The sequence below is a fragment of the Aquarana catesbeiana genome, linkage group LG02 (assembly GCF_042186555.1).
Source record: "Aquarana catesbeiana isolate 2022-GZ linkage group LG02, ASM4218655v1, whole genome shotgun sequence".
Taxonomy (NCBI): domain Eukaryota; kingdom Metazoa; phylum Chordata; class Amphibia; order Anura; family Ranidae; genus Aquarana; species Aquarana catesbeiana.
The window spans coordinates 68,711,452-68,738,887 of record NC_133325.1 but is presented as its reverse complement, the minus strand read 5'-3'; the positions used below and the strand labels follow the sequence as shown (position 1 = coordinate 68,738,887).

Here is a 27,436-nt window from a genome sequence, read left to right as displayed (position 1 = left end):
TGAAGGTTTTTACGATGGAGTTCCGACGGAATTCCGCTCAAGCTCTCTTGCATACACAAGGTCACACCAAATTCCGACCGTCCAGAATGAGGTGACGTACAACACGTACGACAGGACTAGAAAAAGGAGGTGCAATAGCCAGTAGCCAATAGCTTCCGTCTCGTACTTGCTTCAGAGCATGCGTTGTTTTTTGTTGCGTCGGAACGGCATACAGACGAGCGTTTTTTCCGATAGTAATTTGTTCCATCGGAAAAATATAGGACATGTTCTCTATCTAAGTCCATCTGAATTTTCGACAGAAAGCTCCCATCGGACTCTTTCTGTCGGAAATTCCGCTTGTGTCTACTCTTTTTCTCTCTGAAAAAAGTTTTGGTTCTTAATTTGTACACATTTTTTTTAACTACGCATATGCAAAGGAGTTCACCTAAGCAAAGCTATGATTTTGCAGGTTTTGTGACGGCATTGACCTTCAAGGCAGCACTAATCTGTATATAAGGCGTGGTGTCCTGTCGTGCGTGACCCTTCTGGACATTAAATGCCCACATGAAAGTGCTTAAAGCTATAAAATGAACACCTTTCTGCTCTATCCCTCTTTACCAAAGTGATTTTTTTTTATGGCGCTTTCTATGTTCCAAGTGATGAATTCATTTAAAGTAATTTACTTTCAAATGTCAAGTCATTGTTTTTTTTATGGGCATTAAAAATTGGAATATGATTTATAACACCAGTTAATTCAATGCTAAAAAAAGAAGACTAATGTCTTGAGAATTGTAAAGATGGTGAATAGTTTGTAAATGATTATGCCTTGAGGAAAGCTCTATAAAAAAATAAACTGTCATGGGATATAAATTAGTGCTGTAGTCAATAATTAAAGTACGTCAGTAAGAGCCTTCTTAATTATTGGGCTCTCTCTTTTGATGTCTTTATGTATTCTCGGATATTGGAAGACAGGATATGAGGTCAGACAGATGTCAGGGCAGCATCTTTCAGTCGTCAGGTGACCTTCAATCACTTAATCTTAGGCCCTCCAGAGATGGGTGCTTAAAGCGGAATTAAAGTGTAAAAATAAAGCATTGTGAGCAGGTCGGCTGTTTATTGCAGAAGACTCATGCACAACAAATCAAACTTACCTGCCTGTTCCCAATCTTCTTTAGAATGTACACTGAGCAGCACATATGTAGCTCAGTACATATTTTTGGCACACTTCAGTGCCGGAGTTAATGCGTGCACATGGACGGGAATTACATCATCTTCCACTTCCAATCAAGGTGGCCAAAAACAGCACACCTGTCAGAAGCTGAAGCGAACATATTGGTGCCAGTGAGGAGGTGCATTTGGGGCATGGTTCTCACTCCTATTGTTGCAAAGCTGATACTAAATGGCAGGTCTAACACATCCACAATAGGCTGTGTGTTTTGCTGTTTTTTGGGTGTGTTTTTTTGATTAAAGTTTTTTTTAGCCAATGGAAAGCTGGTTTATAGGCAAGAAACTGCAGAAAAAAACATACTTTTTTATTGCGTTTTTTTCAGGCGCTACCCTTGAAGTCTATTGAGGCAAGACATACGGCGCTGGCCCAAACGAAGCTCATGTACTTTTTAAAGTACTGTACTTGCCTACTGGGCACTTTTACCCCCTTCCTGCCCAGGCCAATTTTCAGCTTTAAGCGCTGTTACACTTTGAATGACAATTGTGCGGTAATGCAAATTTGTACCCAAACAAAATTCTTATCATTTTTTGGAGACAGAGCTTTCTTTTGATGGTATTTAATCACCACCGGGTTTTTTATTTTTTTGCTAAAAAACAAACAAAAGAAGACCAAATAGTTGGAAAAAAAACACGTTTTTTTTAGTTTCTATAAAATTTTGTAAATAAGTAATTTTTCCTCTTCACTGATGTGCGCTGATGAGGCTGCTCTGATGGGCACTGAAAGGCAGCATTGACTGGCATCACTGCTGGGCACTGGTTGGCATCACTGTTGGGGCTGCACTGATAATCAGTGCCCTGATTATCTGTGCAGATCTCCCCTGTGAGTAAATGCCGATGATCAGCTCTCCTCTCCTCTCCTCTCCTCACGCCCTGTCAGTGTGAGGAAAAAAAAATGCAGATAACTGTCATTTCCTTGTTTACATGTGATCTGCTGTGATTGGACACAGCTGATCACATGGGTAAAGAGCCTCGTCATTGGCTCTTTACTGGGATCGGTGATGTGCCGCATCCCAGGGACAGAGTGCACCACCGATCGCCGGGTGCACAAGCGTGGCGAGAGTGGGAAGAATGAGAGAGAGGCCGCCCGACCGTCATTTGATAATACGGCGGGCGAGAGGTGGTTAGCAACGAGCTTCAAGCGACACTATGCTTAGGTGTGAACAGGCGCTATTGCATATAATTGAAATCCTAGTGTTGAATTTTGACGTGCTTCAGGTGAAGCTTCCTAGTGCGAATAGAGCTCAACAATGGTCTAAACATTGTATACAACATTCTAAGAGGGATTTTTTACACTGTATGACTTAAACTTCGTGCACATCTAACCATCATGAAGTTGCCATTTCCTTTTTGGGGAAGCCCACGTGGAGTCAGAGGGGGGCAGGGTCACCCGTTTACGTCACCGGGTGGCTCCGCCCTTAGCTATATCAGAACTGTCACCCAGAAGAAGCGTCATTCGGCAGGAGCCTCCCATGGAGGCAAAACAGTTGCGGCTTTTTTTCTTTTTCGGTCCGTCGGGCGGCGTGAATTTAAATCACTGGACATTTTTTTTTTTTTTAAATAAAGGACTTGTCCCAAGCTGTCTCTTGTCTTTTTTACCATTTTTGACACTTTTTTTTGTGAAATGATAGGGGTACAATGTACCTCGTTACCAATTCACATGGGGGGGGGGAGGCCGGGATCTGGGGGGTCCCCCTGTTAAAGGGGGCTTCCAGATTCCGATAAGCCCCCCGCCCACATACCCCCACAACCACCGGGCAAGGGTTGTGGGGATGAGGCCCTTGTCCCCATCAACATGGGGACAAGGGGCTTTGGGGGGCTACTCCAAAGCACCCTCCCCATGTTGAGGGCATGTGGCCTGGTATCGTTCGGGGTGGGGGGTCGCTCTCTCGTCTTCCCCTCTTTTCCTGCGGCCTGCCAGGTTGCGTACTTAGAAAAGGGTCTGGTATGGATTTTGGGGGGGGGACCCCTACACCTTTTTTTTTTTCATTTTGGCGCAGGGTTCCCCTTATATCAGACCTGAAGGGCCTGGTATGGATTTTAGGGGGACCCCACACAATTTTTTTTTTGATTTTGGTTTGGGGTTCCCCTTAATGGCCCGTGCCGTTTTTTTCAATGAGTTTTATCTATATTGCCGAGACCCGACAATTCATTACAGCTGCGATCAGTTTAAATGACAATTTTTCCTTTAGAAATATCATTTTGCTGTGGTACTGTTCTAAACACAGGAAAAATGCGCCACTTTACAGGCATACTATAGACACCCCCCAGGCATGATATTTAAAGGAATATTTCATTTTTATTCTTACACTTTAAGCATTAAAGTAATCACTGCTCCCCAAAAAAACGGCCGTTTAAAAAAATTTTTTTTACATTGATTCATGTCTCCTGGGGCAGGACCCGGGTCCCCAAACACTTTTTATGACAATAACTTGCATATAAGCCTTTAAAATGCGCACTTTTTTTATTTTTCATGTTCACATCCCATAGACTTTAACAGTGTTCGTGTGTTATACCGAATTTCTTGCCTGTTCGCATGTTCTGGTGCGAACCAAACCGGGGGGTGTTAGGCTCATTTCTAATGGTAACCCCAGTATTTCTCTTATATACATTTCTTTTTTGTTTTTTGAATCAAGTACGGTAGTTTTTATTGTCAAAGACTGAGGGGTATCACAAAGGAAAATTTCTGTTAACAAAACAATAAAAAGAAAGAAAAAAATTCAGACATAGCATCTCACAGACTAACTAAAGTTATTAATGGCAAATGCCCATATATATCATAAAAACGTGTACAATCGCATGGACTCACTGGTTTTTGCAAAAAACGGTTATCAATAACTTTGTATATTCTCAATGCGTGTAGGGTATAGAGTTTTGCACCTCAACCCCCCGAGAGCTCCCTTATGACCTTACCCTCCATCCACCTTAGACCTTTTCACTGCTTACCCCTATATCCATAGCCACCGGAGATCTATTCTTTATCCACCTTAGACCTTTTCACTGCTTACCCCTATATCCATAGCAGCCGGAGATCTATTCTTTATCCACCTTAGACCTTTTCACTGCTACCCCTATATCCATAGCCACCGGAGATCTATTCTTTGAGCTTTAATATCCTCTACATTGCGAGAGGGGGCATCAAAAAATTAATTATTAGAATCCACCCACCAGGACCATATCTTTTGGAATTTGTGAGGACATCACCTATGCTTGTAAGTTAATTTTTCCTTCAGCAATGTAAAATTAGGAACATCACATCGCTGTTTAAGTTTGGGGGGGTGGTGGTGTGGGGTTGTAGGTGAAACCCACTTTTTTAATATAAGTTTTTGCACTAAATATAAGGATCTTGTCCACATATTGTGCATTTCTTCTGGGAGTAAATCTTCTGGGATCACCCCCGGAAGTGCAAGTTTGGGACCTATTGTCACTCTCATTGAACATAAGGAGTTCAAAGTTGGAAACACCTTTTCCCAGAAGCGATGAACTTTGGGACATCGCCATAACATGTTGATGAGAGACCCATTGGCTGAATTACATCAGGGACACAATGATTATATGGACTTTCCCCATGTAATAAAGTTTCTGCGGAGTGTAGTGAGCTCTCTCATTTACATTTCTATTGTGAGAGAGAAGACTGGCACTAGCTTACAACGAGCATCTCTAGGTTTACTTTCCCTCTCAGCCTAGCCTCCAAGTTGGTTACGCATGTACTCAAGTGCCACTGTTGCTGTTTTTAGTCAATTGCTCCTCCGTTTTGTTTTGCCTCAGGTTCCATCCCCGATGAAAGACTCTACCGAATGTTTGTTAACAAACAAGTCACCATGTTGCGGCCCCGTGAGGATGAATCCAGCTGGTTTAACCTATTTGTAATTCATCAGAACAGGTAAGGTCCCTCTGGGAGTGCCCTGGACATCTGTTTTATGTTGCTAGCACTATCCAAAACATTTATTTCTAAACTTGTAAAGCTTTGCGTTCTGTTCTTTGCCTGCTGAGAGCCACGTCTAAATTGTTAACACCGATCTGTTGCCGTCATTAAAAGCATCCTGCTACCATAATTGCCTCTGACATCCACTTCCATTAACCTGAAATCTTCAGCCAAGCTGTTATATTGCTTTGAAGAAAGTGTTCATTTGACTTTGGCTTATTATCTTGAGTAGGACATTATGCTGCTTTACTCACTCATATTTGATAGAAAGAAGGCATTAGATTCACAAGTATGAGATATCATGCTGATTTCTGCCCAGAATACAAAGACCGATGTTGTACTTGTCATTTTGTAGGAAACCTGTTGAAGAGGTAGGGGATAAAGAAGTTAGGCGGTTGAGTTGTTCAAGTAGAATAATAATTACTTGGAAGCTCTCATTTTTACCATCTATGTGCCTTTCCTGTGCTGTGTGAAATCTTTTTTTAACTAAACAGCAACATTAATTAATTGCTTTTCTACCTGAGCTGATTAAAAGTACTTATCAGGATACAGTAATATCCTCCAAACATAAAATCATACGGATAAGTTATTTACTTCAAATGTATTACTCCCCACAGATTTTATTTAAAATGGGAAAAAGAGATGTGCATTATGTCATAAATGTCAGATTAGACCATTATGGTCACCAGTAACTGTAACCAGTAATTACCACAACCAGTAATCAGTAATTACCATAGCTGGTAATTTTGACGTTCCAAATGTATGTAATCCTTGATGAATTAGTAAATAGTGCCACTAGGACATTTCTGAGACTTCTTCTCTTCTATGTTAGGCCGCGGTGGATAAATACTGATACTCAGGGCTACTGTTATTAATCATTAGGCCCTATAATGCCTACCTGACAGGGTCCTGCTCCCTCCGCCCCAGCCCCCCACCACCCAGAAAATATCTAATTATGTTTTTGCTAAAAATACACTAAAATCATTATTATATGACATGTTAAGTGCTCCACTCTTCTGCTTTCTATCCTAAAACATCTCCTTGTGTGCCTACAGCAGCTGCCAGCAGGAGAGGAGGAAAGCCAGCCAAGCTGTGGGGAAATGGGGTGCACAGGGAGGTGCAGAAAGCAGAAGGTTGGGAGCACAGATTCTAGAATTGATCCCCCTGCAGCACAGCCAGTGGGAGGGAGCAAAAGAGAGGGCGGCAGCGCAAGGCAGAAGAGGATCAGTGTCTGCAGTAAGGTAGTACAGCTGGCCTTCCTGCTCAGCAGGTGCCTGGGTCTCCCTTTTGAACTGATGGGGCCTGGGCCCAGTACAGAAGGAGTGGCTGTACTGCCCTACCAGCGGCCCTGCTGATACTATCAGTTTGGGACCTTGGAAAAACCTGATCAGTACTGATATTTCTTTATATAGAATGGCAAATGAGGCTAGAGGATGAAAAAATTACCAATATTTGGTTTAGATCAGTGGTCTTCAAACTGTGGCCCGGGGGCCAGATGCTGCCCTGTGCTTGCTTTTATCTGGCCCTTGGGGCACCCTTTCATGTACAGACACCAATGACGAGGCACTATTCCTCCAACTGACACCAACAATGGGGCACAATTTATCCCAGTGACATCAACAATGGGTTCTAATTACACCAACGATGGGGCAAAAGTTCTTCCAATGACACCAAAGACGGGGCACAGTTCCTCCCACTGAAACCAAAGATGGCGCACTATTCCTCCCACTGACCACAAAGATGGCATACTATTCCTCCCAATGACAACAAAGATGGCGCACTATTCCTCCCACTGACAATAAAGACGGAGCATTGTTTTTTCCCACCAACACTTGGAATTTTTCTACTTCCAATGACCACAGTTGGGCCCCCCTAAAATCTGAGGGTCAGTAAACTGGCCCTTTGTTTAGAAAGCTTGGAGACCCCTTGTTTAGATTGATAGATTTGTCTGAAACCGTTTAGTATCAAGTGGGCAGGGTCTATCTGTGTAAAACCAAAATCAAACTTTATTAAGTTCTTCTGGGAGGAATAGTGATTGACAGACCAGACAGTTTAGATGTGATATACTATGAATGAGCATAAAGTAAAAAGGTCATTGCAATGGGTTAGGAAAGGATACAAGTCACTTCGATTTGCTTTTTTTTCTTATATGTTTATTAGTTTAGTTAAAATTGTTCGGTTGTATGTTACACCAAAAAATAGCTGTATACGGATAAGAAAAATCTAAATATATAAGTATTAAGGCCTCATGCACACAGGGCACCTGTTTAAGCCCCTCAATGCCAGAACTCCTGGCAGGAAAAATCTTAAAAAATGCGGTAAAAGGAACGTTTTGCACAGGCATTTAGGTGCGTTTGAGTGCTAATGCATTTTTATGGGCTGAACAATAATTTATTCTGGCCATTAGAATGCATTAACGCTCTAAACATGCCTTTTTTGTCTTTTTTTCTGCTCTTCAGCTCCTTTCCTGAATGCGCCTTTGTTTTGTTTTTTGTTTTTTTTTGTTTTCTGCTTGTAAATGCTGCTCTTCTAGTGTGCCTGTAAATGCCTATGTACATGGACACATAGGGGGTTGATTTACTAAGTCTAGGTTTACACTGAATGCAGCTTTGAAATCGTGCGACTTCACTTTAAATCGCCTGTTTACAAAGTCGCATGTCAATGTGACTTTAGGTGTGACTTGGCTGACATTTGTGCGAATTCGTGGACAGATGTCTATGCAAGTCTCACCTGAAATCCCTAAAAGTAGTGCAGGAACTACTTTTTCAAATCAGTGTGGCACCACCAGGTCACAGCGATTTGAACAGTTCCATTGCAGTCAAAAGGGTGTGACTTGTCATGCGATTTGACCTGTCAAAATCACATGACAAGTCGAACTGGTGTGAACAGGGGCTTAATCTGGAGAGTGCAAAATCTGGTACGCCTGTGCATGGTAGATATTCTAAATTCAGCTTGTTCAGTTAAGCTTTGACAAAAAAAAAAAAACCTGGAAGCTGATTGCAGAACTGCACCAGATTTTGCACACTCCAGTTTTATTAAAGCAACCCACATAGGCTAAACATTGAGGTGATTTTACAGGCTGAAAAAAAAAAAGCACTAAACTCCTGTAACAGCGGCGTTTTTTATGTTCTGTGTGCATGAGACCTAAAATGTACACTGTCGGTTTCTGGCTGTGTGATAATGCAAATTTTTCTGGATCATTATATTACCTTGAAATGTATATGTAATGCTGCGAATCACCTGTATATGGCATTTAAAAAAAAAAAAAAGCAGACTTTAAAATAGTGCTTCTTTATTGTACCAAGAACTGTTTCTTGGAATCACTTGCTGGAGACTTCTCTCCCTGCTGGAACAAAAGGATGTCAGTGAACAAAAAAAGGCAAGGCATCTGGTTGAGATGAGACAGAAAGTGTAATGCATACACTTGTGTAGCATACTAACTCATATTGGGTACTACAGCGACCTTTAAAGAGTAATACATTTTTCATTGAGGCTGTGCAAAACCCCCTTGACAGCCTGAGAGCACTGAAGAAAGATGGATATATTGCTAGATTATAATGTATGGTATGTAAGTGCTGATCACATCTACTATATAGAATCTTTCATTTGGCTTTCATCTTGAAAAAATTCAAAAAATGTCAGTAGCCCTAGAATAAGAGTGTTTACATTATAGTAAGCAGAAGATTAATGGGTTTTGCAGTAATGTTTTCTAAAAGCCATTATATAAAAAAGGCCTGTGATTGTTTTTTTTAGCCCATTGATAACACCCACCCCCACAGATGTCCATTCAAACAGTTTGAAACGCCCCGGGGGTTGGAATGATCTGAATTTATTGACCACTGTCAGGGTAGCCACACGATTGAATGCTGGTTCTGCTGGTCTTTAACCCAGACCGAGAGCGTGGTCTTTTTGCTGAGAGCGTGCATTGAGTGCGCTATTAAGGTGTAAATTGCCACGGCCAATGGTGCATATATATCTGCCACAAATATGTGTTGGAGTTATGGTCTTGTTTAGGTCATTTTTCAGTTTGTAATGCAGTGATACTTTGACTAACAATTACACGATCATGCAACACTGTACCCAAATGAATTTGATATCATTTTTATTTTGAGACAGGGCTCTCTTTTGGTGATATTTATTCATCACTGAGCTTTTATTTGAAACTTTGCTAATAGAAAGTTTCCCTTATGCCTGATACACACAATGAGATTATCAGACAAATAATCGTTCTTTTTTTTTTGTTTTTTGCATAGTCTCATATCAAAGAGTTTACTAAAGTTAAGAAAATTCTTGTACGGCAGAATAAAAATTCGGAATGATGTCATGTGTTGTAGTGTATTTGTATTGTATTTTCAAATGACAACTGTACTGATTTAACGCAAATCATAAGATCTGGTATCGTACGAGAAAAATTTTGTCCGATCGGATAATATCGGATGAACTCTCGTGATCTGCTCTGGAAAGCTGCGTTCTAACGATCAGATTATTGTACGATTGCTTGGAAAGTGGTATTTTTTTGTACGATTTTCTGATCATGTGTAGAGGCCTTTACCCTCTAGTATAAAATGTGTCAAATAAATAATGCCAGGACATTACGAATAACTCCAAAAGTTTTGGAAAGTGGACACTTCAAGGTAGTCCTAAACAATTTAACAAAATAAAAAGTTTGTCAGAAACCACGAAATCAGACTGAGACAGAAGTACAGTCACACTTGTTTAATAATAAAAGTAAATAGAACAAATGTAGTCAAAAACATAGCCATAGTTTGGTAACCGGAACGGATAGTCAGCTAAGCCAGAAAGTCAGGGATCAATGTAGTGGAAGAGCAAGCAGGGTTTGGAGTCAGAAGGGATGTCAGCCAAGCAAGTCTTTAAACAGGAACACAAGAGATAGTCTCTGTGATGTTGACCAAGGCGAAGACAGAGATCCTCTGGGCTGGACGGCTTAAGTAGGCAGGACTGATGAGCAGGATATCATCAACAGCTGAGTAACTGTGGAGAGATAGGAGCTGGCAATTAGCCAACAGCTGAGTGGCCAGCTCTGAGAAGGAAGGGCTGAGCCCAGCCCTGACAAAGTTCCTGCCTCCTTTTTTTCAATTACCCATATGTGCATAAATCCCCAGCTGCCATTTAAGCCTGTATCAAGCCCTCATGATGCAAATGTGCAAAACTACTTCTAAAAATTGTAGTGCCTTAATAGATACCAGTTTAATATAACATCACTACACCACCAGAAAAATACCTCCATATAATCAAAAACATCAACCTAATGCTAATTCTCAATACATCTGGAGATAGCTAATATTCCAAATTTAAAGAATAATTTATAATCCTCCTGTTCTGTAAAATAAAGTACTTTTTTATATTTAAATGCATCTTCCAACCATGTGCACCCTCCACCTCAAATTGAAATAGAACTAACTATACTTAAAGAAGAATCCTGAATATGGATATTTTATAAATAATTATATTGGTCCAGCTTTATTGATATAGATAAAAAAAAAAAAAAAGAAACAGTGAGCGCTCAAACACAAAAACAAAAAAACAAAAAGCAGCTTGCACTAAATACGTGACCACCCCAACAAACGATGAATCAAAGAAGGAAGTGCAGTGCTAAGAAACTTTTTTTACTTTTATGTATAAAAAGCATGTGTGTCAAACAAGTGCTGGACACAAAAATATATAAATATCCAAATAAAAAGACATATAATAACTTAAAAGTGTTCAAAAAAGTGCTACCGGTAGTTCTTAGAATAGTCCCAAATTAAGCAATTAAACAACTACCAAAAAGGTAGTTAACACTCCCAGTTGTCAACCACACAGTGCAGTATGAAGAAGGGGAAAGGTGTGTGATATGTCCACTCATCCGCTGGTGCAAATCCTCCACTATATTACACTCACCAGAAGACTAATAGATCTTAAAGCGGAGGTCCGGCTGTTTAAAAAAAAAAAAGTCAGCAACTAAAAACACTGTAGCTGCTGACTTTTAATAAGGGCACTTACCTGTCCAGGGAGCCGGCAATGTCGGCCCCCCGAGGCCAATCCGTCCATCGGATCGGGTGCCGGCGCCGCCATCCTAAGGGAAACAGGCAGTGGAGCCCTGCGGCTTCACTGCCCGTTTCCTTCTGCGCTTGCGCGAGTCACGCGCCGCTTTGTGAATGGCCCTGTGGTTTTCTGGGACACACACATGTCCCAGAAGACAACGGTGCAGCTCACCAAAGAGGAGGAAGTGAAGGAGCAGTGCCGCGGAACAGGAAGAGGCAGATTAGGAAGACTGCCTAGCAACAGGCATTTCTGGTAAGTAAAAAAAAAAATTTTTTTTTTTTTTTTTCAAAAGTTTTTTTATATATTTTTTGTAGAATGTTAATGTCATTTTTAATTTTAGGGTGGACCTCCACTTTTAACTTGTAGTAATAATCCACCTTCCCAAGGACTCTGTGGAGTCTGCTTCACTCAATATAAAGTCCTGCCAAACATCTGTCCAGTTAAGGAAATGCTCACCACCCGGAGCCAGAAAATTGGTATATAGTGTAGTATTTTATTGGTATTCCAGCACATCCATAAAAGCAATATAAATCCACGTGGATAATAGGCAAAGAAATGCAGCCAAAACTTACTCTAATGGCCGCTGCTCAGAGAAACATGCTGTTATGCCCCGTACACACGGTCGGATTTTCTGATGGAAAATGTGTGATAGGACCTTGTTGTTGGAAATTCTGACCGTGTGTGGGCTCCATCACACATTTTCCATAGGAATTTCCGACACACAAAGTTTGAGAGCAGGCTATAAAATTTTCCGACAACAAAATCTGTTGTCGGAAATTCCGATCGTGTGTACACAAATCCGATGGACAAAGTGCCACGCATGCTCAGAATAAATTAAGAGACGAAAGCTATTGACTACTGCCCCGTTTATAGGTCCGACGTACGTTTTTTACGTCACCGCGTTCAGAACGATCGGATTTTCCGACAACTTTGTGTGACCGTGTGTATGCAAGACAAGTTTGAGCCAACATCCGTCGGAAAAAATCCTAGGATTTTGTTGTCAGAACGTCCGATCAATGTCCGACCGTGTGTACAGGGCATTAGTGTGTAGAGCTCCATCCAACGCATTTCATGTGTACATCCTCAGGGGCTTCCTTCTTTATATATATATATATATACAATACCATACCTGGCTGATCTACCTGGAAGATGAAAACCACTAGAGTAGATACCGCTACTCTAGTGATCTCCACTTGCTTCTATGTTACACGCCGTGTGGCGGCTTCCCTGTTGCATTCTGAACACAGGAGGTAGGGCGCCCATTCAGTGAATGTTTTGCATTTTTGTGAATGGATGCAAAAACATTCTTTGATTGGATGAGGTGCAGAGCCAGGATGGTGATGTCATGCTCTCCACCCTGTCAAATCAGAATAAACCATTATCTGTTTTTACTTGTTGTGGAGCTGCAGGTAAAATGAGAGTTTGCAGTTTCAGGTGGTGCAGGGTGGGTATAACATATTTTTATACAAAGGGGCCTCAAACAGGGTTCTTCTATAAGTTTTGACAGGAAAATTATCAAAAGCAATAAACTATTTTTCTGGTATTGGTTTAAGCCTCTTTTGCTGTTTGTTTTTTTTTTCAGGAGTAAACATGGAGCCACCAATTATATCCCCGAGCAATTTCTGGATGAGTTTTTGGATCTGGTTATTTGGGGCCATGAGCATGAGTGTAAGATTGCTCCGACCAGGAACGAACAGCAGCTTTTCTATGTGTCGCAACCGGGAAGTTCTGTGGCCACATCGCTCTCCCCTGGAGAGGCGGAGAAGAAGTAGGTTTGTGGATGTTGTATGAAATCACTTTTGTGTTTAAAGAAGAATCCTATTCTATAAGATTGCTTTTAAATAATGCAAATGTGCTGGAAGTATTATTTTGCAGTGTAATCCTAAGGGAGTCTATGACTATACAAACATCATAGCTGTCACTGCTGATGTTTTTAGATGGGTTGTACACCTCTAGTAAAGAACTACCTATGCATGTAAGGGGTGCCTGTAGATAAGAAGAAAACTGTAGGTTTGACCAAATTTAAAAAAATTGCTATAGGTGTAGATAGAGCTGCACGATTTTGGCTAAAATGAGAATCACGATTTTTTTGCTTAGAATAAAGATCACGATTCTCGGGGTGTAAAGATCATCTTTCACATTATACAAAAACTTTACTGTTGGGCTAACTTTACTGTTTTGTTCCAAGTAATTTTCTAGCAGAAAATAATGATTTTTACTTGTAAGCAACAAATGTCAGAAAAGGTTTGGTCTTTAAATGGTTAAACCTCCCTCATTTACACGCCGGTGTTCTTTCCTTGGTTACTACTTATTTGCTCGTGTTGTGATAAGATTGCAGCATATCGTGCATCTCTAGGTGTAGACCATTTATGTACTTCATGAAGGAGAAACTCTTTTGGCCAAGAAACTCCTAGATATAGGAGTTATATCTTATGTTATGCCTTGTTACTTGGACATTGCGAAGTCACTCCCAGCCAATCCAAACCCACTCGCATGCGTTCCTTCTTCCCTGTTGCTGTGACAGAGGAGATAGTGGACCACACATGTGCGGGGGGGGGGGGGGGGGGGGGGTTGAGAACTTGCTCCTGTGATGGTGGGGGTGAGCAGTGTGTGCCTTAGCAACATCCTAGCAACAAGGCAGGATGGAATGATGCCATCTCTGGGAAATTTTTGGCCAGGCTTCAAGAGATAAATAAATGGTCTACACCTATAGCAAAGACATTATTCAACTTTATTTAAAGCTGCACAGTTTGTTTTTATCTACAGGCGCCCCTTACCTGCATAGGCAGTATTTTGGTAAAGGTGAACTAAACCGGTCTCCCTAAATCACTGGGGTGGATAAAGCATGCAGCCAGTGAAAAGTTGTAACTCCAGTTCCAGCCCAGGAGCCTGTACCTTTTAAGGAAGTCAGCAATGGTAGTATATTAGTACTGTCACAGCTTTCCCTTTTATTTGAACAATTTTCACAGTCAAAATAGTTTTTTCCCTTGATTTTTAACAGCAAGGACTATAAGGCTTTTATTATTTTATATACAATGTTTTCGCAAATACCCCATTCAAATGTATTAGGTATCAGATGTATTATTGTAGGCTGACAACAGAACAAGAGCATATTTTTTCCTCTGTGCACATTTAAGACTCTTTTACACTTGCGTCAAAATATGGCACAGGACACTCCTTTTGTAAAGAACTCTGAATGCCAATCAAAGCACGTGTCACTAAATACAATGGTAAGCTTACAGTCATGTTCACAAATTGCAAAAATTCTTGGTGCTTCAAAGCCTCCTCTATGACCATGCTCGCTAACAGCACCTGCAGCTTTTGAGCAGCAGGAAGGTGAGCATGGTCCGAACTGCAGTGGAGCAGCTAGCAGGCGGCACACGTGTGCAACTTGGGAATGCTATAGAGAAAGGTGAGTGGGGACTGGAGAGAGAGGACTGAGCAGCAGAGTTGGGGACCAGGGCAGGAGAAACTAGCAGATGTCACATGTGGTGCACAGCATGGAAGAAATATAGCGGGGTGTGAGTTGAGTGGGGATGGGGAAAAAAAGGAGGATCAGCAAACCAGAGGACCAGCAGAGCTGGGGGTCACTACTGAGTGGGGAGGGGAAAACAGAGCTGGGGATCACTACTGAGTGGGGAGGGGAAAGCAGAGCTGGGGGTCACTACCGAGTGGGGAGGGGAAAACAGAGCTGGGGGTCACTACTGAGTGGGGAGGGGAAAGCAGAGCTGGGGGTCACTACTGAGTGGGGAGGGGAAAGCAGAGCTGGGGGTCACTACTGAGTGGGGAGGGGAAAGCAGAGCTGGGGGTCACTACTGAGTGGGGAGGGGAAAGCAGAGCTGGGGGTCACTATTGAGTGGGGAGGGGAAAACAGAGCTGGGGGTCACTACTTAGGGGAGGGGAAAGCAGAGCTGGGGGTCACTACTTAGGGGAGGGGAAAGCAGAGCTGAGGGTCACTACTGAGTGGGGGGAAAAGCAGAGGTCGGGGTTACTACTAAGCAGGAGATCAGTAGAGAGTGGGGTTACCACTGAGCAGAAGATTAGCCAAGCTGGGGGTTACTGCTGAGTGGGGGATCAGCAAAGCTGGGGGTACTACTGAGTTGAGGCATTAGCAGAGCTTGGGGTTCTACTGAGCAGGGGATCTGCTGAAAGAGGGTACTAATAGGCTGGGGATCTGCTGAACAAGGGTGCCAATGAGCTAGGGATTTTTTAAACATCGGTACTAATGAGCTGGGGATCTGCTGAGTGGGGGCACTACTGAACCGGAGTTCTACTGGGCCCCCTTAAAACAAATAAAATATCAATACAGGCACAGGGTATTTGCCAAGCGTCATTATAGCTTTAGAATAGCATCACAGAAGCTTCAAAAACACATTGAAAATGCATGTTGAAGCGCCAGGTGCTTTAATGTGTGTTAAAGTCGAAGCAAGTGTAAATGAGCCCTTAGTGTCCCTCTCCGCTGTTTATTAACAACACTGTATGTCTAACGATCAGGAACTCATCAAAGTGGTTCCCGATCATTATTGGATATCAGAAGCTGTCTGTGTCAGTGCAGACTCACAGCTAGGAGCTTGCAGTGCTGTGATCTCCTTGCTGTCAGAAGAGATAACGGAATAAGGTTCTTCCAGCACAGGCCATAATACTGAGGGACAAACAGCAATACAAATCTGAAAGGGGTTACAACTGTTAGGTACATTGGTTAAAAGAGCAAAAAAAGAAAATGTTTACCCTGAAATATACTATTATTATTATTATACAGGATTTATATAGCACCAACAGTTTACACAGCGCTTTACAACATTAGGGAGGACAGTACAAGTATAGTACAATCCAATACAGGAGGAATCAGAGGGCCCTGCTCGTTAGAGCTTACAATCTAGGAACTAGACTGATTGAAGGCTGCGAGGTAGGATTAAGAGGGTTGCATTCGATCAAAAAGCACCCATTGACATGTTTGCTACAAGGAGATGGTGGTAAAGCTGGCCTGACATCAGATTTAGTTTTAGATCTGTCAGACCAGTAAAAGCTGGAAAAAACATCTAGGGCTCATTCACTAGTTGGTGGTGGTGGTGGTGGGGGGGGGGTGTTGAGCTGTGCTTTTTTTTTCTGCCCTCCCCTTCCAATCGCTACCCCCTTTAGCTGCGGAGGCAGGGGTCTGGGGTGTTCATACAAGATTTACACAGGTTTGTAGCACCTGCTGAACGTGATTCATGCAGGTGAAAGGGGCTGCTCTGCAAGGGTCCTGCAACCGCATGAAATGCATGCAGTTGCAACGCCTTAGTGTGGGTTTTAGGGGTTTAAAGCAGGCGGTGAGAAGGCAATACAACACCTGCTCACCAGACATGAAATGCACTATGAAGAGCAAACTCAATGCAGATGGTTTTTCAGAAAGCAAAGCTTGTAAGAACGTACCTTCAGGTGTAAGAGACCACCTAACCTGTCCACTCAAATTACATTGTACATGCAGACCTTCTTACTAACACAAAAATTGGTCAATTTTGTTGCTCTGACGAGACCTGAAACAAAAATCGATCTGTGTATGGTCTCTGAGGTATTGCATGGGATTCGAAATCTTCTTTTACATTCCGCCCTTGTTGTTTAATTATTAGTTGAGTGCAACGTAAATCTACATGGAAAAGTACGAGCAGAGATTTTCAAGCTTTTAACAAAATAGCCCACTGCTTCTGAAATCCATTTACTCTGACAGTGTAGAGGAGGGGGAGGACTAAAACTATTTAAGGCTTAAAGATTTATATTGCCAGTTGGCTCCAGGCAAATAACTGCACGCAAAAAGAATACAAACGCGTTCACTGAAATCAAGGAGAAGGAAATTCCAACAACTTTTGATATTAATAAAAGTAATATTGTATGCAGGGCTTGCATAGCATGGAATAAAAATAGACGCAGACTGTTCCTAAAGTTAATTACCCAAGGAACAGAACTCTTAGTTCTGTTTCACTTCATCTCAGAAGCTTTATAAAAACTTGAAACACTTAACCTAATATTTTTCCGCATTTCATTAACGAAGGTTAAAGTTGCTTTTAAAGGTATACTTCAATCAGATCGAGCATAAGGCACACACATTATATATATATATATATATATATATATGTATATATATATAAACAGGAATTGTGTCATATATTTGAGGTGTCATGGCGAACTTTGGAGTGAGAGCAATAATTCTACGACCATAATTCATGGTTAAAGCGGTAGTGAAGCCTGTTCTTTTATTTATACCTACAGGTAAGGCTATAATTAGGCATACTAGCATATTATGACATGGGCCCAATTTTATTTTTGTTGTGGTTTACTACCACTTTTTTTTTTTTTAAATTTCTTTTTATTGAAAAATTTTGATATACATATCCTGAGAATCTGCCAACATAGCACAATTCCCAGTGCAACAACTGGCCACGCAGGGCCTATGCAAACATTCTGCTAAAATACCCCCCCCCCCCCCCTTGTCACAGCTCACAAGTCATATTGTACAACATAAACCCTATGGCATCTAGTCTTCCTTCTTTGTTTATATAACCATGTTTTTGGTGATCACACATAGAGGGTTATAGAATTAGCAATCTTTATTATTATTCATATTACTACCATTCTGTATCTTACCAAACTACTTTATGCCTACACCCTCATGTCTTTCCCATTACATTTTGATTATCTTACTGACAACTATGTCCACCATATCTAACCCACCGTGGTGTCTGATTCATACCATACTTTCCATATTTTATCAAATTTTTTGAAACATTCCCTTGCTTCATATGTATATTTATAATGGGGTAGCATTGAATTCACCAGATTTTTCCAGAGGTTTATGTCAGGAGCTTTGGCATTTTTCCATTTAAGCAGAATGGCCTTTTTTCCGTAAAACAATAAAATAGTGAGTAGCGTTCTCATGGCTCGTTTTGGAACTGATTTACTACCACTTTAACTCTAATTTGATAACTGGTAAAGTCCTTTAAAATATTGCTTATGGACAAATTTGAGTATCCTAGTTTTTCATCATCACGTGTATTTTTGAGGCTCAATGTTTGGTATAAATTTACTCAACGCAACCCCGTGTTTTATATTTTACCAAAAAAAAAATGGGTGTTCAATTTTGTTTTGTGCACTAAAATTAATTTTAGTGTATTTTTTTCCTAAAAATATGTGTTTGATAAACAAGTGCGCTAATATTGTGCAACATACAAAAATTGAACAGCAACCATTTTATTTTACAGGGCCTCTGCTTTCAGAAAGTAAATAATTGTTTGGGGGTTCAAAGTCCTGCTTCTCCACTGGCAGACAGAGGTGGTGGGCAGGACTGGGGGTGTGGCCACCTCCTTTTTCCCCTCTCCTCCTAGGACAGGTGGCTGCTATGGCTGATCTAGCAGCTGAAGATAGAGGAGCAGAAATAGTAGCCCTGCAAGTCTTTCATCTCCAGTAGTGTGGTAAACGGCTGATGAGAGGTTTGTCCAGCAGGAATTCATTGTGTCTGACACTGAATGTCCTGCCATTATGCTCTGCTCACTGACTGTCCTGCCATTATGCTTTGCTTACTGACCCTCCTGCCGCTACATACTGATAGTGACCACCCTGCCACTACATACTGATACTAACTGCCCTGCCACTACATACTGCTCACTGACCGCCCTGCCACTACATACTGATCACTGACTGCCCTGCCACTACATACAGATCACTGATCACCCTGCCACTACATATGGCTGACTGAACGCCCTGCAATCTACATACTGATACTGACTGCCCTACCACTACATACTTATCACTAACTGCCCTGCCAATACATATGGCTGACTGAACGCCCTGCCACTATATACTGATACTGACTGCCCTGCCACTACATACTGATTACTGACTGCCCTGCCAATACATACTGATCACTGACCATCCTACCACTACATACTGATCACTGATAGCCCTGCCACTACATACTGATCACTGACTGCCCTGCCACTACATATGGCTGACTGAACGCCCTGCCACTATATACTGATACTGACTGCCCTGCCACTACATACTGATCACTGACCACCCTGCCAATACATGCTAATCACTGACCGCCCTGCCACTACATATGCTGACTGAACCCCCTGCCACTATATACTGATACTGACTGCCCTGCCACTACATACTGATCACTGACCACCCTGCCAATACATACTGATCACTGACCATCCTGCCACTACATACTGATACTGACTGCCCTGCCACTACATACTGATACTGACTGCCCTGCCACTACATACTGATCACTGACCACCCTGCCACTACATACTGATCACTGACCACCCTGCCACTACATACCGATACTGACCACCCTGCCATTACATACTGATCACTGATCGCCCTTCCACTACATACTGATACTGACCGCCCTGCCACTACATGTGGCTGACTGAACGCCCTGCCACTACATACTGATACTGACTGCCCTGCCACTACATACTGATACTGACCGCCCTGCCCCAACATACTGATCACTGACTGCCCTGCCATGACATACTGCTCATTGATTAGCTTTTTGGGGAGAGTCTGGGGGGGAACATGATACAGAAGGGAGAATGCAGCTGACTTAAGGGATACAGACTTGGCTAGATTCAAGCCCTTCTGTGTCACCATATCCCTTACATCAGTGGCAAGGGAAGGGTTAATACTGTGATTTTAAGCACAATATGCATAAAGCTTCTAACTTGAGCTAGATGTCATTTGCTGGTATGTATGGTTTTGGGGTGTTTGTCATTATTATTATTATTATACAGGATTTATATAGCGCCAACAGTTTACGCAGCGCTTTACAATATAAAAGGGAGACAATACAGTTATAATACAATAAAATACAAGAGGATTAAGAGGGCCCTGCTCAGAAGAGCTCACAATCTAATAGGGTGGGGCAGGTGGTACAAAAGGTTGTAACTGTGGTTAATGAGCTGGTGGAAGTGGTAGGAGATTAGTTGGAGACGTGATAGGCTTTCCTGAAGAGATGAGTTTTCAGGGATCGCCTGAAGGTAGCAAGAGTAGGGGATAGCCGGATAGATGGAGGTAGCGAGTTCCAGAGGATGGGAGGGGCTCTGGAGAAATTCTGGAGACAAGCATGGGAGGAGGAGATGAGAGAGCTTGAAAGCAGGAGGTCTTGAGAAGAGCGGAGAGGTCGATTTGGGTGATATTTGGAGACAAGATTAGTGATGTAGCTCGGGGCAGAGTTGTGAATGGCTTTGTATGTTGTGGTTAGTATTTTGAATTTAATTCGCTTGGTGATTGGGAGCCAGTGTAGGGATTGGAGTAGAGGGTTGGCAGACACTGAGTGGTTGGTAAGGTGGATAAGTCAGGCAGCAGCATTCAATGTAAGACTGAAGAGGGGATAGCCTATGGAGAGGTAGGCCAATGAGAAGGGAGTTGCAATAGTCAAGGCGAGAGATAACAAGGGAGTGTTAAAAAGGGGCGAATTTTAGAGATGTTACGGAGGTGAATTCTACAAACTTTTGACAACGATTGGATTTGAGGCTGAAATGACAAGTCAGAGTCTAGGATTACACCTAGTACCCTGGCGTGAGGAGAGGGACTAATGGTTGCATTGTTAATTTTGAAGGAAAAGTCATGGAGGGGGGCACGGGCGGGGGGGAATATTAATAGCTCAGTTTTAGAGAGATTTAGTTTAAGGAAGTGGTGCGACATCCATGCTGATATGTCAGTTAGTAATTAGTAATGCAAGAGGAGACTGAAGGAGTGAGGTGAGGAGTAGACAGATAGATTTGGGTGTTATCAGCGTATAAATGGTATTGGAAGCTGTGGGCGGTTATTAAGTGACCAAGGGAGGAGGTGTAGATAGAGAAGAGAAGGGGTCCAAGAACCAAGCCTTGGGGGACCCCCACAGAAAGGGACAATGGAGAGGAGGAGACAGAGTTGTAGGTGACACTGAAGGAGTGCTATGATAAATAGGCAGAGAACCAGGATAGAGCAGAATCTCGGAGGCCAAGGGAATGTAGTTTATTGAGAAGGAGCGGTTGTAGACTAATCGTTCTAGAAGTTTAGAGGTGAATGGGAGTAATGAGATGGGTCTTAAGTTGTTCAGGTTGGTAGGGTCCAATGAGGGCTTTTTAAGAATGGGAGTGATCTGCGCGTGTTTTAGAGGAGAGGGGAAGATGCCACTAGAGAGGGAGAGATTGAAGATGTGGGTGAGGGAGCATAGGATAGAAGAAGAAGGTGACCGTAGTAGTTGTAAGGGAACAGGATCCAAAGGACAATTGGTTAGGTGGGCATCCGGGAAAATTTTTGTAACCTCTTCAGTAGTAGCCAATTCAAAAGAGGAGAGTGTTGAATGTGCTGCTAGGCAAGGTATGTTGGGTGGGGAAGACGTACGCACAGTGGCGATGTCCTCGCGAATTGCATCGATCTTGTCTTTGAAGTGATTGGCAATCTCTTGGGCAGTGAGGGAGTTAGTGGGTAGAGGGGGTGGGGGACGAAGCAGAGAGTTAAAGGTTGAGAAGAGCCGACGGGGACTGGATGACAAAGAATTAATAAGAGAGACAAAGTAGGCTTGTTTGGCAGCATGGATGCATGAATTGTATTTTAGAAGGGCAGATTTATATAGGGTGAAGTCTTGCAGGCATTTGGTTTTACGCCACAGTCGTTCAAGAGCATGGCAATGTCTCTTGAGATTTCTAGTGTTGTCAGTTTGCCAGGGTTGTAACGGTCGGGGCCTGATTCTGCGTGCGGTTAGAGGAGCAAGTGCATCTAGTGATGATGAGAGTGAACTGTTGTAGACAGAGGTGGCCAGATCAGGACAGGCAGGACAGGGGAGAGATTATGTCATATAGGTGGTCAGTAGCAGAATAGAGAAGAGAAGGGTTAAAGTGGCGAAGGTTTATACAAGTAATTGTTTGCTGCTTGGAGGGATGGGTGGTTGGAGGCAAGGATACAGTGAAAGAAATGAGGTTGTGATCAGAGAGAGGAAAGGGGGTGTTGGTGAGGTTGCCAGGGTTGCAGAGATGTGAGAATACAAGGTCAAGGGTATTACCATTAGAGTGAGTGAAAGTATGTGTCCATTGGGTTAGGTCAAAAGATGAGGTTAAGTTGAGAAGTTTAGCTGTAGTTGGGCTGTTAACATTGACAGGAATGTTGAAGTCACCAAGAATAATGGTGGGTATTTCAGAAGAGAGAAAGTAGGGTAGCCAGGCAGCAAAGTCATCAAGAAAGCGCGATACCAGTCCTGGAGGCTGATAAATTGCTCAGAGAAATGGGAGAAAACAGACGAATACAGTGCATCTCGAAAGAAGAGAGGGATAGAGAGGGAGGGACAGGAAGGACTTTGTGGGGATAGAAGGAAGCCAACTCCACCTCCTTTCTGTCTGTTGGGTCTGGGGGAGTGAGTCCAATGGGGACCACCATGGGAGAGGGCAGCAGGAGAAGCTGAGTCAAAATTTTGAAGCTAGGTTTCTGTTATGGCGAGTATGTTAAAGCCATGAGAGATGTAGAGGTCATGTACAGATGCTAGCTTGTTACAGATGGAGCGGGCGTTCCAAAGGGCGCATGAGATTGGTGGACTGCTTTGAGGAAGCAGGGGGATAGAAATTAAACTGAGTGGATTATGGTATTTGCGAGGATGGGAGGGGTATTGGATATGTGGCTTGCATTTGGAAAATGGCGGTCCAGGATTAGGAGAAATGTCACCTGAGACTAGGAGAAGGAGGAGGGCGAGGAAGGCAAGGTGGGAGTGGGATGTGCATGAGCGCACGTGTCTAGTGGCCCTGGTGTTTATGTCAGCATGTGGGTGCAGCAAATGCAGGAGATGATGGGTGCCATAGTAGGGAGAGGGTAGGAGTGAGGGTGATATGTGCATGCTGCAGGGAAGAGAGGAGGGGTAGAGTAAAGATAATTTGAGGATAGAAGATACCAATGTGAGAAGGAAGAGAATAAGGAGCATGTTAGTGGACATAATAACATAAATGTCAAAAGCTGGTTTGCTTGTCGTCTTGCAGAGTGGAGCAGAGTTCTTGTTGTTGTTCATCCTGCTTTTGTTAAACTGCGTCGGTGAAACTGCGCATCACTCGTGACAGAGCCATGATGTCTGCGCCACCCCATAAGCTGCCATAAATTTATAGGGAGACTAAGCAGGGATGCATTTCTCAGTTGGTCATTATTGGGTCTGATATGAGACACATGAATATGGGGAGGAGATGGCCAGTACCAGAACAGCTACAGACACAGGCTAGGGTTGTAAAGCTAATTACCTCTCTTGATCACTCAAGCCACATGGAGTTGAGAATCGATAACCAGTAATATTGCTATTGCAGTGTGTTTGTTATAGAGCTAGCATTAAATATAGAAAGTTTAAAGATATGGCAGCAGGAGACAATTACCAAAAATACGTTACAGCAAAGTCAGTTCAGTAGAGATGTACAGATGTATAGGAGACAATTACCAAAAATATGTTACAGCAAAGTCAGTTCAGTAGAGGTGTACAGATGGATAGGGGACAATTACCCCTGTCTGCGCCACCCCATGTCATAACGTTAGAATAGTACTGTTTACTTCTTACAGGTACATTTAGATTATGCTCCAGAATGCAGTATACATCGTTTACCTTAATTTCTGCACAATTGTTTATATTAATTACTTGTAATTTTATAAAATACGGGTAGACATTTTCTAATTATATATATTTTCCTACAATCTACTGCCATATTCCTTTTTGCATAGCTGTTTTATATTTGCTTGTGATTTGCAACAGTGGTTCGATTTTTAAAAAAAATGTAAAATCTTCCCAGAGGCAAATTAGATTATACAGAAAACATGAAGTGTAGATTGCTTATCTCAGGTGCACATAATATGCAATGCCCCCTGTATGATTTATTTACATTATGTGCATACATTTGCTAGTTGTGTGTTTTGCAAGAGTGTACTCTACAGGAGACTTTGTAGATGTTCCTAGGTGCTTATTCTTCTTGTTATTGGTTATGGCTGTAAATCCATTTAATCCAGTTTCTTTTTTTTTTTTTTTTTTATATACTTTGTTTTCATGGGTCCCTCCTAGGTCAATGGTACTTGCTTGAAACTGTAATTTCTCATTGTCTGGAGCATTGCTTATTTCTTTAGAGCGGTGGTTCCCATCTTTTTTTTATTTTTTTTTTACCCATTTCCATAAATTGTACCCCTTGGCAGCTCATTTCCATAAATTGTATCCTTCGTATTAAGTTGCTGTTATTTCACATATATATTTCGTAACTAAATATACGCCACAGTAATGGAATTAAAAAGTAGTACAATAATTAGGTAATTTATTGCCTTCAATCACAAATTCACATTGTGATGTTACTCATAAACTCCAGCAGGAACGCATTCTCAGTCTTGGTTCCTCTGCAGGATTTCTACTTTCAGCTCTTCATCAGCCTCCAGACTCTCCTAAGCCAGGAGTGCATCGGGTCAGGATGGTGCTTTTGGAAGGGCAATTATTGTCTGGTTTTGGGCACCAGGCAGAATGGTGTGTCAGTAGACGCATTGGCACGCAAGCACCATGAAGCTTGTTTCCCAAAGGGCCCACCTCGGAGTCCTGTAGTGTGTCGGTCCATTGTTGTGTAGAGTACCTCAGTGCACAACATGGCCTTGGTGTGTGGTATTGTACAGACTCAAGGAGAAAGATGGGCACCTGCCAAGTGCGTTACAGTGTCCTGTGACTGCGGTTTTCCATTTTACTACACCCCCAATGAATACAACTCACAATCACATGTTACATGAGGAAGCAAGAAGAAGGTAATAGTGCTCTCTGTATATAACATTTATTAAGAATCCGAGAATAAAATGCACTTACAATGTATTAAGAATCTTTTATACATTTCAAGTGCCATTTATTCTCAGTTTTATTGGTATCCTCAGTGTGGAGGAGTTTGGCGGTCATAACTTGAGAAGTCCTGTCTTGGCATTTAACCCTAAAGGGGATAGAGCACTTTTTGACCTTTATGAGGTCTAACAGGGAGGTGAGCGGCTTCATGTTACTGGTGGTGGATACACATTTGGCACTGTTCGTTTCATTATGCTGTTGAAGATGTATGGCACGTTTTGGATGTTGGTGATTGTTTATATATTGTAAGTGTAATTTATTATTTCTTGATTATTAATATCACACACAGAGAGCACTGTTAGTTTCTTTTTGCCTCTACATTTCTTTGTGGGATTGTGAGTACTGTTTGGAGTCTAAAGAAGGTTGGAGGCCTCTTCATACCATGGCTGTTAAATCTGAAAGGCATTAATGTTTTTTTTTGCCGTTTTGGAGGCCAAACTGGGAGGTACGTGGCTTCAGGTGGTTATAAAGGCTCAAGGTTTTTTACCTTCATGCATTCTATGCATGAAGGTAAAATACCTTTTGTGTGTAGCAGCCCCCCCCCAATACTTACCTGAGCTTCATGTCGATCCAACGATGTGCACGAGAGCCTCAGCTCTCTGGGTACAATCCCTGCTCATTGGCGGAGACAGCAGTGGGAGCCATTGATTGCTGAAGATTTATGGCACTTTGTCCATGATGGGGATTGAAGACTGACTATTGTATTTAATATTATGAACTTTATGTATTTTGACTAGTATTACACTGTTGAGCTACACTTATTTTTTGTTATACAATTGGGAACCATTGCTCTAGACCAGGGGACTCCAGACTTTTTAAATGCCGGACTGTGTCCATCGGGAGTACAAAATGTCCCATCATTGGTGTCATTGGGAGGAATTGTGCCCCATCATTGGTGTCATTGGGCCCCATTGTTGGTGTCATTAACCACTTGCTGACCAGCCGCCGTCATTATACTGCGGCAAGTTGGCACAATCCTGCGAATGGCTGTAGCCGTACGTCAGCCCTTAGAACAGCTATAGCAGGTGCGCCGCCGGAGGCGTGTGCCCGCTGCATGGCGGGGGACCCGATGCGCGTGGCCGGCGGTCAGGGGCACGAGAGCCAGAACGGGATGTGTGTGTGTGTGTGTAAACACACACACACATCCCTGTTCTGACAGGAGAGGAGAGACAGATCGTCTGTTCCTACTAGCTAGGAACAGCGATTTGGCTCCACCTCTAGTCAGTCACATCCCCCCACAGTTAGAAACACACACGAGGGAACACATTTAACCCCTTGATCACCCCCTAGTGTTAACCCCTTCTGTACCAGTGACATTTACACAGTGATCAGTGCATTTTTATAGCACTGATCGCTGTATGAATGTCAGTGGTCCCAAAAATGTGTCAAAAATGTCCGGTCTGCAATGTCGCAGTCCTGCTAAAAATCGCAGATCACCGCCATTACTAGTAAAAAAAATAAAATAATAATGTCATAAATCTATTCCCTATTTTGTAGACACTATACCTTTTGCACAAACCAATCAATATATGCTTATTTTTTTTACATTTTTTGGGGGGATATTTATTATAGCAAAAAGTATAAAATATAATTTTTTTTTTCAAAATTGTCGCTATTTTTTTGTTTATAGCGCAAAAAATAAAAACCGCAGAGGTGATCAAATATCAGCAAAAAAAAGCTCTATTTGTGGGAAAAAAGGACGTAAATTTTGTTTGGGTACAGCATCGCACGACCGCAATTGTCAGTTAAAGCGACGCAGTGCCGTATCGCAAAAATGTCCTGGTCATTAAGGGGAAAAATCTTCCAGTCCTTAAGTGTTTAAAAGAACTGTGCCCCATCGTTGATGTAATTGGTAGGAATAGTGCACCATCGTTTGTGTCAGTGAATGAAATATTGCCCCAAGGGCCAGATCACAGCAAGCAAAGGGCAACATGCGGCTCTCGGGCCACAGGTTGGAGACCACTGCTCTAGACAATTGGTTCTCAACCTTTTTTTTCCACTTGCGTATCCCTTGGCGTACTTTGCCACTGGTGTACTTGATGTACTTGGCTTACTTGACCACTTGTGCACCCCTTGGTGTACTTTCACTTGCCTACCCCTTACCCAGTTACATTAAATGTACCCCCCCAACAAACGCATTAGAATGTGGGGCTGATAGCAGGCCATGAACTATATTTAGTGAGCTGGAGGACAGACGTCAGTACAGGAGTGCAGCATTATTTCTGAGCCCCATTCCCTCTCCAGTGTGTGTGTGACCTGATAGATGACAATGACAGAGTCAATGACGCGTTTCGGAACAGCTAATTGGTTCCTTCTTCAAGCAATGACTGTAATTGCTTGAAGAAGGAACCAATTAGCTGTTCTGAAATGTGTCGCATGTTGATGACATCACTTCCGGTTTGCTGTCCACG

The 27,436-nt window shown here is 42.4% G+C and overlaps 1 protein-coding gene across 2 annotated transcripts in view; it reads left to right on the top strand.

Annotated features, from left to right (window-relative positions):
- Positions 1-27,436, top strand: part of MRE11 (MRE11 homolog, double strand break repair nuclease) — a 497,020-nt gene that overhangs the window by 108,935 nt on the left and 360,649 nt on the right. For both annotated transcript variants that reach the window (XM_073613016.1, XM_073613017.1), the window contains exons 7-8: positions 4,972-5,086; positions 12,756-12,941. In XM_073613016.1, the coding sequence (XP_073469117.1) occupies positions 4,972-5,086; positions 12,756-12,941 (301 nt within the window). The remainder of the gene's footprint in view (positions 1-4,971; positions 5,087-12,755; positions 12,942-27,436) is intronic.